This window comes from Arachis ipaensis, chromosome B3 (genome assembly GCF_059453495.1).
Source record: "Arachis ipaensis isolate K30076 ecotype BB chromosome B3, ASM5945349v1, whole genome shotgun sequence".
Taxonomy (NCBI): domain Eukaryota; kingdom Viridiplantae; phylum Streptophyta; class Magnoliopsida; order Fabales; family Fabaceae; genus Arachis; species Arachis ipaensis.
The window spans coordinates 4,439,802-4,455,458 of record NC_142438.1 but is presented as its reverse complement, the minus strand read 5'-3'; the positions used below and the strand labels follow the sequence as shown (position 1 = coordinate 4,455,458).

The following is a 15,657-nucleotide window of genomic DNA, read 5'->3' as shown; positions in this document are numbered from 1 at the left end:
TTCTGGAATCGGGTTTGGAGGTAATATATGCGGCGAATGTGGCTCTTGTTCTTCATTGTCATCATCCATATCCTGATTACCCTCATCCATATCCTGATTACCTTCATCATTCTCTTGACCCACAAGATTTGACAAGTTCAAGTGGTCCCCAAATTTTGATCGGTACCAATACATGTAACTATCTAATGGATGCTGTGAAGGCATGAGAAGCTCAGATAGAACGTAGTTATACCTGTTTGACCAGTGCATCACCCAAATTGAATGACTCGGTGTCGTGGCCCAGTTAAGATTCTTGGGACCAGTCATGACTTCTCCATGCGCCTTGTCTAGATTCCGCTCCTGATTAGGTACTCCCTGAACAAAACCAAACTGTCGCCTAAACCTATCGGTAGCATGCCACTCGATACATTCAAATGATACCAACGGAACTGTAGCGCTCCAGACAACCGACTGCATATAGATTTCAGCAGGAATGATGTTCGGATCCACGCGATCCACAACATAAGCAACCCAAACAAACTGGAAAAAATAAACGAACCTCATGATCACAATCCACAATACCAATAACAATAACAATGCTTTATAATTATGTCTCAGACCCTAAACCGGAAACTAATACTTCTTTAATTAAAACACACCTGCCCTTCCCGAAGTTCATCAAGCCTTCCTAAAGTGAGCTAACTTCAGATATCTATATCGTCGGTCACCACGCTCCCAGTTACGCCACCTAATATGATATATTCAATTAGCTCAACTAGCATTAACTGAATCTTAAATATCAAGATACGAGTACATTGTAACAAATTATTACCTGTTTGCTAGCGAAAAACTGCGGGGTTCCCTAGGTAGCGGCGATAGATATGGCAGCCGGATCCAAGCCCAACCGAGTAGAAGTGTTAGTGGACCATCTATTTCCTTGCAGTTAAAACGAGATGCCCTGCATAACGCCCTGTAGAGGTGTGCTAGGCATGCCGCTCCCCAACTATACTGTCCAATACTAACAAAATCACGTAGCAAGGGTAGAAATTTCCAGTGCACACCTGTCCGAGACTTATCCCCAAACAAGATCGTCCCAACCAGCAACATAATATGGCACCTCACATACCTCTGTATACTGATATCATCAGTCAACTCTAAATTTTCTTTTAGATCCTGCAACCAGGTAAGTTTTATGCAGCTACGTCTACAGTCCGACTTACGCGGTACAACTCCAAATTGAATCAAACACTCCGCCTCCAATGCTTCAAAACTACTCATTGTCATCCCTGTGACTGGAAGACCATCTGTGGGAAGACCAAGAATTAGAGCCACATCTTCAAGAGTCATGGCACATTCACCAATGGGAAGGTGAAACGTATGTGTTTCTGGGTGCCAACATTCGATCAGAGCATTCACCAATGCTTTCTGACACTGCACTACCCCAATCTGCGATGCATGATAAAAACCGGTAAGTCGTAAAAGGTCCTCCACCCTATCGTTGTACCAATCCGGAGGAACTGGGTGATTACAAGTCAACATTCTTAATTTCTACAAAAAAGATAACAAATTCGTAGTCAGCTCATTAACAATTACTATATGACTATCATGAATCATTTTACTAAATCCTTTTAACTCTAATTATTCTTACTTCTAAAATTAATTATTAAACCTTAATTTTATCCATAACTAACAACTAATGAAAATAATTATCAATGCAAATATTCCTAATCAAAATTCTGAAGTTACAACATCTACCATAATATCTAATAGTAATTACTGATTTACTATCATTGAAACATTATTTCCTCAACTATCAAAAAATATTACTAACCGGTATCCTTTATTTTCTAACAACGGTAAGAACAATTAACTTGCTAATAATGATGATTACAATTAACAAAATTTAAATATCATCATAATAAAACCTAACGTGCTTTAATAAAAATAATTCCACTAATCATTCAGTAAGTACTAACAATTTCTCACGATAACAAAAACGTTTAACTTCATCCATAACAGTTATAGTAAAAAAAATTTAAAAATTTTTAAAAAGTTTACACGTTCTTTCCAATTATAATAATAATAAAATTTAATAAAAAATAAAAAAAAATTACATTCTCTCTAAAAAAAAATTAACTACCGTTCGGTTCTGTTTACATTTTTGAAATAAGAAACCAGCAAGCATAATAATAATAACAAATTTTCTAATATTAATATTTATAATAAAAAATTAGAAAAAAAATTTCAGAAAAATTTTCAAAAATATCTAACAAATACGGAGATATCCTAATAATCATTCTATTTATATTCCTAACTTGCATTTCTAACAATAATCATAATAAATTATATTTCTAACAATAATAATTATAAATATAAAAAATTTATAAAATTTAAAAATAACACTTACATAATCAGAATGACTAAGATAATGAATAATATGAAGCTCAGGTCGATCAACATCTTTAATTTTATTTTTTTTGGCATGTTCTTCTTTCTTCAAGCAAGTAGCTTTCAGAACTATGGTGAAAGGAAGAAGAAGAAGGTGGGAGTGATGTTGAAAGTGAAATGTGAGAATGAGTTAATTCGGATGGTGAGAATAGATAAATTGGTCTTCGTTTGGTTTCAGGGCACCGCTTCTCCGAGCCAACCCTGCGCGACGCGTGTCCAAGTGAGAGGAAATCGGACCGTGCGTTTGGTTAAACGCAAATTGGACGGTCCATGTGGCTTTCGCATATCGCAGGGTCCGAGTTGCTCCTCCATCCCAACTCGCAGGGTCCGATTAGTTCCTCCACTGACACCACAAAAATGTTTAGCACACCCCTCTCCCATATCAGCGTCTAGCACCTTTTATGCATCCATATGTAAATTAAAAAGCGACCAAGTCTAGGTACGAGTGAACAGCAAATTTTTTTAAATAAATAATTTAATTTTTTTATTTATTGAAATAGGTAATTTATAAATAATTTATAAATTTATGTATTTTTATATATCTCATTTATACTGTAAATGAGATAGGACATATTTTTTTAAATAAGTATCACGGATATAAACATGATACGTGAAAGACAGCGGACTACACATATATTATTTACACATTCAAAGTCAATTTGTTAACAGTGTAAAAGAGATAAAAGGATAATTATTTCGTTTATACTTTAAATGAAATATAGCACGATAAATTTCAACCAGCTACAAAAGAATATGTAAGTATTAGCCTTATTCGCAAACATATCACTTCTTTTTCTACGTTCTTTTGATAAGTTTAGTAAAAATGTCTAGTGGTAGTGAATATATTTTTGTAAGTGTATATCCTAGTTGTCACATGAGAAATAATGACGATGAGGTTGTGTTTGAGACGTGTGATAGTCCTATTCTTTTGCGCACTCGAAGATTAAGTTTTTGAGTTGAAGAGTTTAATATTGACGAGCATCGGTGTTAATGGGACAAATGAGGTTGGAAGAGTTGGGTATAGGTTGTTAGCACATATGAAAAATCAAGTATTTCGATTTCGTGTTTTTTGACTTGATGGCGATTAGGAGTGAAAATAGGTCAGGTGGCCTGCATTTGGCCTGTCATAAAATAGTTTCAGGTTCAAGCTGATTTTAAAAGCCTGATTCTATTAATAGGCATGTCTAGGTTCACAAAATAGCCTAATAAGCCTGTCTGAGTCTGTTAAAATATAAATAAATATAAAAAAAAAATTGTATAGTTAAAATAGTTATTAAAAATTTTATATTTGTTATACTTTATTATAGATATTTGTGTCATATTTTAAATACTTTAAAGTTTAGATATTATTATAAGAATTGAATTGAGTATATTGTATATAATTTTTTTAAAAAAATTAATTTTTTAAATATATTTTATTTTGATACAAAATTATATATATGAGACTTTTTATCAGGTTTTATGTCAAGCCAAGTTTAATAACAGACCAAACTTAATAAAATAAAGCCTATAATAGATTATAGGTTAGGCTCAAGCCAGTTAAATACATTACAGGTCTGACCTGTTAAGGGTGAAGTCTAGCCTGACTTGGCTTGTTTCCACCCGTATTGGCGATGAACATGTATGCCTAATGTTTGATGTCTACGGGATAATTATGGCCCAACAAGTGATGGAGTTTTCTGTGGAGGTTAGTGACGTGGGTCGTAGTGGTTATGGGTGCTTGAATTTTGTCCCAAGATGACCTCCACCTCTTATACCACTACTTATGCACTGCGCTAGTCCAATAAGAGACATGGACGTGGACAGTGAGGAGTCAGATAAAAAATATATTGTCGATAATAATGAAAGTGGTTCTTCTAAGGATGAAAAAGAGTTTATACCAAAGATTCTTGTAGATGGACCCGTTCGGAATCTTCTTCCTACTCATATATAAGTATATAACCAATTAAATCTATAAAAATACCCTAACTATAATTATATGCTTCTTTATTTAAAAGGAAAAATAACAACACTAACCTGACATTCTCGCGATATGCTACGTTGCGTTCAGGTGGTTGATATCGTCATCTTGTGCATATACGCGCGCAATAATGTCCAAGTTCCTCAATAATAATAAAAAAAACTAAGTATGAGAAAAAAAAGTGTAAAAAGCTATGAAAATGACATTTTAAGACACTGCTATCAAGTCTTTATATAGGTGACGCTTAAGTTTATCTCGTTTAAGTAACGTATCACAACACATTTACACATGTGATACGTGTAATTATATACGTGTCTTATCTCACTTAAAATCAATTCGTTTAAAGTATAAACGAAATAAGTAAAACCACACAAATTCGTAAATATTTTATAAATTATATATTTCAGTAAATAAAAGAATTAAGTTATTCATTTAAAAAAATCTGTGAGCAGTTAGTGTTACTGTGGTATTTTTCATGTGAAAATTTCATCTTATTATGCATTGATTTTATTATTATTGGTAAAAAAAAAAAAGAAGAAAATAAAGAGATGAGAAGAGAGAAATAGACGGAGGCAGGTTGAAAGTACAAGGTTGTAAACACAGCCACCTTGTCTGTTTGGTCAAAATCCTAAAAGCATGTTTTTTGGTTTTTTGTTTCCTAAAACAAAACAATAATAATAATGACACAAAAACAAAGCCACCTCTCCTTTTGTCTGTCTAAAAAAATCACCATCTGCCTTTGCTCACTCCACTCTCTCTCTCTCTCTCTCCGAAGGGACAAAACTTTCGCCACTGTTGCGTTGCAACTTGCAATAGATTCATTTCGGTTTTCCGATAATACTTATAATAAATTAGATTAATAACAATAATAATAATAACAATAATAATAATAATAATTAAAAAAGAAGAATTGAAATTATTATTAGATGGCTGCTCCACCGGCAAGGGCTCGTGCCGATTACGATTATCTCATAAAGCTTCTCTTGATCGGCGATAGTGGTAAGTTTATTTTCAATGCCTTGTTTTTCATGATTTATGTTATTAAATTCAGCTTCTCCTTCGAATTGTGTAAAATGTAGCTGGGGTTGGTGTTTATGGCAGGTGTTGGTAAAAGTTGCATCCTTCTACGATTCTCTGATGGTTCTTTCACCACTAGTTTCATCACAACCATAGGGTAAGTTTTTGCAATTTGAGTTTGCAAAGTGTTGCTCAGATCACAAATTCACAATGCCTACCCTTCAAATGCAGTATTGATTTTAAGATAAGAACGATTGAGCTCGATGGCAAACGGATCAAGCTCCAAATTTGGGATACTGCAGGTCAGGAGCGGTTTCGAACAATTACAACTGGTAAGCTTATTTAGCTACTATCATATTGATTTTATCATGCTTATATGTCACACATTCAAATTTTTTCGATCTCTTACATATGTTTGAGCAAATTATTGATGTAAATCGTAAAGCAAAAATGCTATGTGTAGGTAAAAAAATTAGCCATTGAATCAGATACTATGTATTTGTGTATAAATACATATGTTGTTTCACTTATTTTCAATGTATATTTTGTATTTCAACATGTTATTTATACAGGTGGCCACATGTAGTATTGTGCATCTTAAAGATATTAGTGATCCTTTATTTGATTACTGGAAGTTCCTTTAGGTAGCGTTTGGTGGAGAGATAGAGACAGAAAGACTGAGACGGAAAGACAAGAGAAATAAATATCAGTATTCTGTTTGGTGTAAAGTGGGAGACAGAAATTGAAATAATAATGAAATTCTAATTTAATTTGTACAAAAGGTAAAATTAGAATTAATTAATTGAAATGAAGGTATTTTAGGTATAAAATGTTATTAAAGTTTCAGTCTCCATTTCTAAAAATTTAAGTCCTCTGTGTCCCCACTTTTTGGAGGTACTGAAATACTGAAATTTTGGGGACAAAGACAGAAATTTTAGTATCAGTCTCTGAACCAACAAACATGATACTAAGTCTCAGTCTCTCAGTCTCTGTCTCAGTACCTCAAAACAAACGCTACCTTAGTTTTGGCGTACATGTAGTATTGTTGTTTTGTTCTTATATCTCTTCTTGAAATCATGTTTTTCTTTAATTTTCGCAGCTTACTATCGCGGTGCAATGGGAATATTACTAGTCTATGACGTTACAGACGAAGCATCATTTAACAGTAAAGTTCCCAGCTGTTGTTGCTTGAATTTGAAATAAGCATATCCATGCAAAATCTCTTTAAACTTGTTTGGCCTTTCCATCTGGAATGTTCACCAGCTTCTGCTGATTTCAGATATCAGGAATTGGATTCGCAACATTGAGCAACATGCTTCAGACAATGTTAACAAGATACTGGTAGGGAACAAAGCTGACATGGATGAAAGTAAAAGGGTAGGCAAGTTTCCTGTTTCTGTTTTGTTTAAATCTTAAATTCTTAGTAACACCCCGATGTATGTATATATGTGATTGATTATATATATCTACGCCTTTCATTTTAGGCCGTGCCGACATCCAAGGGCCAAGAACTTGCTGATGAGTATGGGATCAAATTCTTTGAAACTGTAAGTGATGTTATATACTATTAGAATGTGGAAATAAACTTCCCAAATGTTTTTTATCTTCTTGTGCTCATGGAAAATGTTCCTGTTGCAGAGTGCAAAGACAAATTTTAATGTGGAGGAAGTTTTCTTCTCAATAGCAAGGGATATAAAACAAAGGCTTGCTGATAGTGATAACAAGGCAGAGGTATTTGAACTTCTTCCCAAGAGCTCAATATGCGAGTTTTGGTACCTTATGCATTAAGATAATCCAAATCTAATGGTATTAGATCTTAGCACAACTTTACATCGATTACTTTTAACAAAGCTATACCGCTGGATTATCTTGGTGCATCATCTAACAAGTTAAACTCGGTATTCGACTGCCCTGAAACCTCTTCTGAATTGTTCATTGCAGCCTGCAGCGATCAAAATCAACACAGACCAGGGAGCCGGAGCTGGGGAGGCTGCACAAAAATCAGGTTGTTGTGGTTGAAGGCCTAATTTTACTGATTGGAAGCAAGTTTACTTGTCCAAGAGCAAGAAGGACGAAAGAAAAAGAAAAATATATGCATGATAAACATGAAGCTGATTAATGCTTAACATTTTCAAGGTGCCATTCTTTATAAATTTTGCGCGTGGTGTAGTTTCTGAATTTTTTAACAAGTTATATTAATCCAAAACTAGATTTGATTATGGTGAATTCATATCTAAGTGCCCATGTTTTTATTTATTCGGGACTTCAGATCAAATTGCAAATTAAGGGAATAAAAAAAAGCGCTTATAACATTTGGAAACGTAAAAGTAATACAGACAGAAGAACATGAAACCCAACGCAAAATTATATGAGAACTTGGAACCATGGCATGCCTAATATCTACAACTACTCAAAGTTGACAAAAAAAAGATGATAGAATTATATTTTGGTTTTAATGCTCAAGATCGGAGTTACTAATAATTTAAGATTTTGGATGCTTTGTTTAAAGGCCGAAAAGTGAGAAAAATACCACTTAAAATCATTTAAGTTTTTTGGTTTGTTTGATGTGTACATTTTCACTCCAAAGTTCAAACTATCAAAGGCACTCCACGGGCCAATTACATATTAATCTAAAAATTAACGTACTCAACTGAAATGACCTCTTTCTTGTACTGGCTCGAAGCAAAATGGCTTTACCTTGCGTAAAGAGATTAATCTGAAACATTAACGAGTCCAGAAGTCTTGCTCCTTTAAATTACTAATCAACATTAACCTTGGCTTTCACGATAATGCCACATATAATTCTGTCCAAAGCACCTAATTCTTTTGATCTGTTAAAATGCTAAAATGAAGCTTCCAATATACTAAGCAAGGCCACAAGGGTCCATAGTTTACTGAAGTTTGCCGAGTCATAGAATGAAAGATACTAAAAATGAAGACATTATTCTGCACACGAGTTCTAAACTAGGTTGCATTTTCACAAAGGCGTCGGGAGTTAGATTTGTACGTTATTCTTTTCCATAAATGCGCTGAAGCTCACGCGTTGCTGCTTGGTAAGATTCTGAAGCGGAGTTGAAAGAATTGGATGAGTGACATACCAAACAACCAGAAACAGTAAGACTTGAGAGAGAAATTCATTTACCTTTCCAATAGCGAAATGCTTTCTGATTAATTGGTGCACCAAAGACAGTTTGAATTGTATCAAACAACATACTTTCAGGGGTACTCTTCAATTCCTGTACTATTTGATAAATGGTCTTCCCATTATCAAAATAAATGTGATTGTTTGGATGTTTTGATTTGCAATTAGCATGTCTCTCAAACTCATATGCATTCAGAGCCTGATATGATAAAACATCAGCAGGTCAGTCAATGGCTTTTATGAAACGGAAAACGGTCACTGAGGTGCTTAATCAGGATGGATTACAAACCTTCGAATAGTTGCATTTCTTACACCCACAAAGATAGCCAGATCCTTTTATAATTCCACGAAGTTCCTTCATCCGTAATATTTAACCATAAACTTATTAGAAAGAACTTTAAACTAAAATGGTAAACATTAACAATAAATACTATCTTTTACCTCACGGGCCGCCGACACATACTTTACAGGAACACCATCCAGCATACCAGTAGATATCAAGCTCCTGACATTAGTTGGGAAGCTGTTTGGAGATTCTTTCTTGTTTGCTTTGGACTCTTGTTTATTCTTGGACACAGTTTCAGACTTTTGTTTTACTACTTGAGGAGTATTTGCAACTGCACCAGGATTTGATGCATCCAACTCTTTCTCATGACCTGCTCCTGGAATATGGACTGAAGATTGATTATATAATTGACCATAATCTGCAGCAGGCCTACCAGCAGGGATAATACCCCGTTCATCCGGGAACCCGCCAAATGGAATCACATTTGGGTTATCTTTGCTATAGGAATCAGTACCAAATGACATGCCTGTGTCACCTCCTTTGCCATAGGGGGCACCAGAAGATCTCACATGAACATCCCCTCCGTTATAGGCAAGACCCATTAAAGTTACATTACCATCCTTATCAATTTCCCCACCATAGACCTGATGTAGATCACCATTGCTTTGCATATTGTAATTAAGTCCCTCAGGATGATGTCGTACACCATCAATATCCTTAACCTGACTTACTTTAACTTTTTTAACTCCACCATAATTTAGAGGTGCTTCCGAATTTTCAACTGAATGAGAGATAGACAAGCCAATAGAGGAATTGTCCCCATACTGATTAGTCATTGCCCTTGATCTGACATTAGAGCTACCAGCTGGAACATAAACATTCTTTTCAATGACATTGACCTGCCTGGTTTCAGACCCAAATAACTGATCAACAATATTTGATACTGAAAAACCAGAGCTGTTGTCCCAAGGAGGATAATTGACATTTGAAAATCCTGAACTTGATTTTCCATTTACATCTTCTACTGCTTGCTTCTTGTTTGGAAAAAGATCCACTTCAGCAGAATCAACAAACCACTGATGAGGTCGTTTTGGTTCAACTTTGGAAGGATTATCAAAAGTTGTCTCTCTGTCATTAATGTGTCCTGAACCCTTTACCGTCCAAAACCCCTTATTTTGAAAAGACTGCAAAAAAAAAAGAAAAGAAAAAAAAAATACTCACTATAACTTTACATCTTAGCAATTTTCAGCCTTTCTTTGTTTCATTCAAATTCAATCAATAACATTTAAGCAGGATAAAGGTGGTTAATTACATCCCAGACTATGTCAGATGACCAGGTAGACAGTAATTTAGTGAAAAGTGTTGCTATTCACTAGAAATGTTACATGTATGCAAACTGACAAATGACATGGCAATAGAAAAAATGCTGCAGGTTTTAGCCTTTTATGTTTTGATTATATATTTGGTTTCATACAAAATAAAATTTTCACAAATCGTAATCAAACATATATAATTGAGTCTAAAAGTAAGACCGTATAGCGGTTTGAAACTTTTCTTTTAGATCATCCTCTTTGGCTTATCCCAATAATAGAGACTACCAATCTGGCTTATCCAGAAGTAACCTTTGATGTTAAGGTCTTCTATCATAAGCCCTTTACTCATTTAATCACATATATAAGACAATGATATCCCTATCACCCAGATTTTGTTGTGCTCCCCACATTCCATTTGTTTACAGATGCTTTATACTTTTACAGATCCTCAGTCTCAACTTTCAAACCAAAAGCAATGAGCCCAAAATATCATATGAAAGCATGAGAAGCTCCTTGATTTTCCAAACAATAGAAGCAACATGCAAGTGCAACATCTATCTACAAACCCAATGTGCATTCGCAAGAGGGACTAAATTAAGCTCCTTACGAATGAACAACAATTATAACAATACAGAATCTTCAGCAAAAAGGAAAAGCAGTGAACAATGCACAATTTACTCATCCTAGTAGAAAAAGTTGACAAATTATATATACCATTTGCTTCTGGGTTTGCAGGTGAATCCACTGTAAATTTGTTGCTGATTCCAAGTGAAAATTTTCTCAGTTCCCAATCACCAAAACAACTCCTGCAACAAGAGAAAAAACCCCCTTAATATACTGTAACATAGTTCACACTTCACACACATCCTTCAATGTTTCAAAAACAACCAATTGATAATGAATTTTAATTTTTACTGCCTCACATTACATTAATCTTTCTTTCAAGAAAAAAAAAAAAATCGAAACTGCATATCAAGCTGATTACAGAACGAAAATTCCCATAAATTCACCAGCGCCAAAATAAAATAACCGAGCTAAAGGAATTAGAAGAAAGCGATTACCTTTGCGAAATTGGAACAGTAAGAGGGAAGAAGCTTCGAGAAGGTTCCACGATCCGTGCCCGGAAACCTAATCGGAAGACCTTTACGACGGTATTAGAGAGAGAGAGAGAGAGAGAGAGAGAGAGAGAGAGAGGTTCGTATGATAGGACAGGGTGTGTGTGGAGCACTCGATTTCTTTCTCTTGGTAGGCTTGCAGGATAGGGTGAACCTGAACCGATCGCTACTCAGGGTTACGCCCATTCGTTTCTCGACACGTGTCTTCCTCAGATGGAATCTGGACCGTTGGATGGGCTGAGAAACTTTAACAACATACAATTGGTTCGGTGTATGAGGAAATGCAACGCATGCAAGTTGCAATGCCAAGAATAGAATAATGAGAATAATGGACCTTGCTTGACCAATCACCACATAAAAGTAGTGACAAATCATTCCACCTAAAAACTTTATTAATTTTTGTTACCCAAATTCCAAACATATTTTAGAGGTTAATGTACTTCAAAAATTTGTAATTTTTTTCTTTTAGTTTGAGTTTTTGAAAAAGAATTAAGAATAGAAGAACTAATTCATCTATTGCTCTACTCACATGAATATTTTTTACATTAACAGCCGGTAAAAAACGACTACAAATTAATAAAAATAAAAAATTAATTTTTAATTAGTTAATAATAATTAATTTTCTATTATAGTTTTTTTAAATTAATTTTTAAAAAATTTAAAATTTAAAACTTAAGATAAAAATAATTTAAAAAAATAAATTTTCTAAATGAATTGTTAAAAATTATACCATGGGCTAACCATTTTATTTCATTTGTTTTATTATTTTTTAAGTAAATAATTATTTTTTATTATAAAAGATTTAGACGCTCATAAATCTATCCACAAAAAATAAAATTAATAATTTAATATTATGTTCGTGAAAAATGAATTTAAATGATAAAATTATTTAAAATTTTTAAATGATACCTCTTAATCTAACCCCATATATTTTAGGGGATGCTCCCATAAAGACGCAGAAAACGTTTTTTTTTAAGATATTTTTTAATAATTAAAATTTAACACATATAATTACTTAAATTATGTTATTTTTGTCAAAATTAGATTAGACAAATTAATTTGACCGAAAAATAGTGAATCAAATTTTGAATCCGTCTAAATTAATATTATTTTTTATAAAAAATGACTACAATATCCCTATTATATAAAATGACTAAAATACTCTTATTATATATATATTAATTTTGAAAATTCTAAATTCTAACTCTTTTCTTCTCTATCGTTATAGGGTTAGAATTTAAAGTTTTCAAAATTATATATATATATATATATGATAAGGATATTTTAGTTGTGTTTTATAATAGGGATATTATAGTAATTTTTATAAAAAATATTAATTTATATCGGTTTAAAAATTTAATTTATTAATTTTTTTGCTAAACTGATTTGTTCAGTCTAATTTTAATAAAAATAATACAATTTAATTGATTATATGTGTTAAAATTTAATTTTTAAAAAAACATCTTTAAAAAAAGACGTTTTTAACATCTTTATCTAGGTGACTTCTTATATTTTAATGCTCAACCACTTTTTTTTATCTTTTTTTTTTCTTTCTAGTATTACACAACTTCTAACCATAATTAAATTAAGCTCTCTCTTTATAATCGATCAAACTTAGTAGCTATGGTATTTCTCTTTCTCTCTCTCTCTCTTCAAAGGCTTCAATTATCTAAAGAATTAGTAAAACTAACATAGTAACATCAAGTCAAAGGAACAACGTAACAAACATTGTACAAAATTAGTGCTACAACATTCTAATATTAATATTGTCTTGTGATTTGAATAATTAAAACCTCTCCCACTAGAATTCCATCAGCAGCAGCCCCATCACCTGCCTTTGCTCTCTCCTTGTTTGTACCCGAATTCAAGACTTGTCCCTCATTTATTCAATAGTCTCTACGATCAAACCTGTGGAAGCTCGGAAAGCTTGCACCGAAGAATAAAAGGGACTTAATTATTATCATTGGAGGCGTACAAATGCGGAGATCGAAAACGTTAGATTTTTCTTCCACAACAGCGGTAGCATTCTCACCAGAAAATATGGTTGGCACTACGAGCTTCTTGTTGAAATCTGTGTTCCAGCATGAGTTAATGAAGAAGAGAGACAAAGATAAATTTGGAGAGGTTGTGGCGGCTAGTAGTGAGTTTACGAGGGTTCATAGCTAGCTATGGTAGTAGCTATAGAATTTGATGGATTCCTTCGTTACTATCTTTTATTATTGGAAAGGGTTGGGATGATTATAAGTTTGTAATTAAATAAAAATACACTACACCATAATTTAATATTATTAATTAAATTTATTCTTTTAATCTTATTAATTCATATTTCATACATTGTTTAAAAAAGTTATTGGTTACCTATACTTTTTTTAGAATTATTGGAGGTGGATAAAATTAGAGTTGAGATTAACATTAGATCAATTTAAAAAAAATAATTTAAAAATTTTGAATAGTTTTTCAAGAGTTCTATAATTTTGTCCATAAAAACTTATTTTTTATAGGAACAACATCAATTTTATTTTTTTATGGTTAGATTGTCACCACCTAAAACTTCATGCTTAATTAACTTGGGTTGGTTGAGGGTAAGCTCACTCGTCCGCTTAAGCAAATGTCGGAGATTCGAATCCCGTCTTATGCATGCAGCAACTCATTAGTCAGCAACAAACCCTTCAATGGAACTCAGATCCGCGACAAATTAGTCCTTAATTTGTTGGGTTGGGAGATACCGTGGAAACAAAAAAAAAAACCTTCATGCTTAGAAAAAAAAAACTTTAATAAGTGAGTGTGTGTTGTCAAAAAAAAAAAAAGTATGCTTAATAAGAAAATTAAATTCCAGAAAAAAATAAATAAATAAATAAAAGACTACAACTAGAAGTTGCCTCAAATTAAGAAAATACTCCAATAATCAAATAAAACAATCCAACATAGGAGTCTTTAGGTTAAGCTTGAGATCATTCTCAGAGGGCGTGAGGTTCAAGTCTAAGCACAAATTAAACCTTCTAGTTTTAATACTACCATCACTACTAGATTTGGTCATGGCACCATTTCTATGCTTTCTCATATGTCCTCCAAGGGCTTGTCCAACCGCAAACTCTAGCCCACAAATAGAACAGGAGTGCATCTTGTTCTTCGTCATCATGTTCCCCGATGATGACGAAGAACTTGATGGTAATTGACACGAAAGATCTGCACCCATCATGAGCTTAAGCTTCTTATGACTCGCTCTGTGTCCTCCAAGTGCTTGAAAAGATAGGAACCTCCTATGACATGTCTTGCACTTAAAGCCACCACCCTTCAATGGATTATTATTGGTTTTGGTCTCACCAACTTTTGTTAGTAACATCAAGCAATTAACCATGTCTAAGTAGACCAACGGGGTACTATTGCATGTATAATATAAGGTTAAGGAATGTAATGTTTTATGGTGATAGTTATGTGTGAATTTTGGTTTTGCACCGAGCTCTAATATATATATATATGACAGTAGCAACTGACTATAGACTATAGTTTTAGTTTAATTACTTGTATGTAATTAAGCAATGATTGGTAGTGGGAAACTAAGTAACGCGGTTGAAGTACAAGAATGGGACTAATTGCTTTTTCTTTGTAACGAAGGAATCGTGTCCGTGCCGGACACATTTCGGACACGACACTCATCAACATTCATCCGACATGCGTGTCTACTGTGTCCAACCATGTCTTAATAAAAAATAAAAAATTCTTCTCCAGACACGCCTGAACATACCTAAATACCATCACGTGTCAACGTGTCCAGTCTTATTCTTAACATATATTCTTAAAATAAATTTAGATATAGTATATATTATTATTTATTAAAACAAAAAAATATTTTAAATACTTGATATAATTAAAATAAGACGACATTAAAAATAATAAAAAATTTTAATTTATATTTTATATGTATGCGTGTTTACGTGTCATGTAAAATTGTCAGTATCCGTATCCGTGCATCATAGGTTGTTTAAATCTAGATCAGAGGATATTTACGATCTTAATTAATTAATTATACCATTGGGGTATAATAATTTTATAAATTTATTTTCACAAATGATTATAGATATATAATTAAGATGACGTTGTTAAGAATAAGATTGCGTGAGCGTGTGTATATGACTACATACATGGGTTGTGTTTTGTCATTTATGGTTGTCCATGTTGAAGAATCCAACGAAAACCATTAGTGAGAGTGGAAATTACGATGGGAATGAGTATGAATGAGTAGAGAGGAAAATGGAAGGTAGAAGCTAAGAAGATTGTTACACCGCGTGGGTCCTAAGATAAAAAAGATTCTTAATTACATGTTCACAAAATAAGTAAGAGTTTAGCTACCAAAGAAACCAAAAAAGGTTGTTGTAACAGTGAATTGTGAATCAAGA

General features: G+C 33.2%; 2 protein-coding genes and 1 pseudogene across 4 annotated transcripts; 1 reads left to right on the top strand and 2 right to left on the bottom strand.

Moving 5' to 3' along the window:
* Positions 1–5,053: 5,053 nt before the first annotated feature.
* LOC107632348 (ras-related protein RABE1c-like) lies at positions 5,054–7,630 on the top strand. The gene is made up of 8 exons (XM_016336039.2): positions 5,054–5,386; positions 5,489–5,561; positions 5,636–5,736; positions 6,504–6,569; positions 6,684–6,781; positions 6,889–6,951; positions 7,043–7,135; positions 7,346–7,630. The coding sequence occupies exons 1-8, from the start codon at positions 5,314–5,316 to the stop codon at positions 7,421–7,423; spliced, it is 645 nt and encodes a 214-aa protein (XP_016191525.2). The 5' UTR covers positions 5,054–5,313; the 3' UTR covers positions 7,424–7,630.
* Positions 7,631–8,077: 447 nt separating this feature from the next.
* On the bottom strand, positions 8,078–11,614 carry LOC107629129 (DNA-binding protein). 2 transcript variants are annotated; one of them, XM_016331831.3, is made up of 6 exons: positions 11,207–11,614; positions 10,860–10,951; positions 8,988–10,016; positions 8,836–8,901; positions 8,547–8,745; positions 8,078–8,465 (listed from the first exon to the last, which is right to left on the bottom strand). In XM_016331831.3, exons 2-6 carry the CDS (start codon positions 10,860–10,862, stop codon positions 8,413–8,415), a joined length of 1,350 nt encoding a protein of 449 aa, XP_016187317.1. In that variant the 5' UTR covers positions 10,863–10,951; positions 11,207–11,614; the 3' UTR covers positions 8,078–8,412. The 2 variants fall into 2 exon arrangements, with proteins under 2 accessions (XP_016187317.1, XP_088366104.1); XM_088509978.1 differs by having other exon boundaries at positions 8,122–8,465; positions 8,836–8,908; positions 8,989–10,016; positions 11,207–11,612.
* Positions 11,615–14,145: 2,531 nt separating this feature from the next.
* LOC107629130 (zinc finger protein ZAT18 pseudogene) lies at positions 14,146–14,687 on the bottom strand (annotated as a pseudogene). Its single transcript, XR_015907591.1, has one exon. The product of XR_015907591.1 is annotated as a zinc finger protein ZAT18 pseudogene (transcript).
* Between the last annotated feature and the right edge of the window lie 970 nt (positions 14,688–15,657).

Bases quoted from the DNA above. Each gene is read 5' to 3' on its own strand.
- LOC107632348 (XM_016336039.2), top strand. From the start codon at position 5,314: ATGGCTGCTCCACCGGCAAGGGCTCGTGCCGATTACGATTATCTCATA. The intron at 5,387-5,488 runs GTAAGTTTATTT...TGTTTATGGCAG, and splicing joins TCTCTTGATCGGCGATAGTG to GTGTTGGTAAAAGTTGCATC. The intron at 5,562-5,635 runs GTAAGTTTTTGC...CTTCAAATGCAG, and splicing joins AGTTTCATCACAACCATAGG to TATTGATTTTAAGATAAGAA.
- LOC107629129 (XM_088509978.1), bottom strand. The intron at 8,909-8,988 runs GGTAAAAGATAG...TTAAATATTACG, and splicing joins TATGTGTCGGCGGCCCGTGA to GATGAAGGAACTTCGTGGAA. The intron at 8,466-8,546 runs GTAAATGAATTT...ACTCCGCTTCAG, and splicing joins AGCATTTCGCTATTGGAAAG to AATCTTACCAAGCAGCAACG.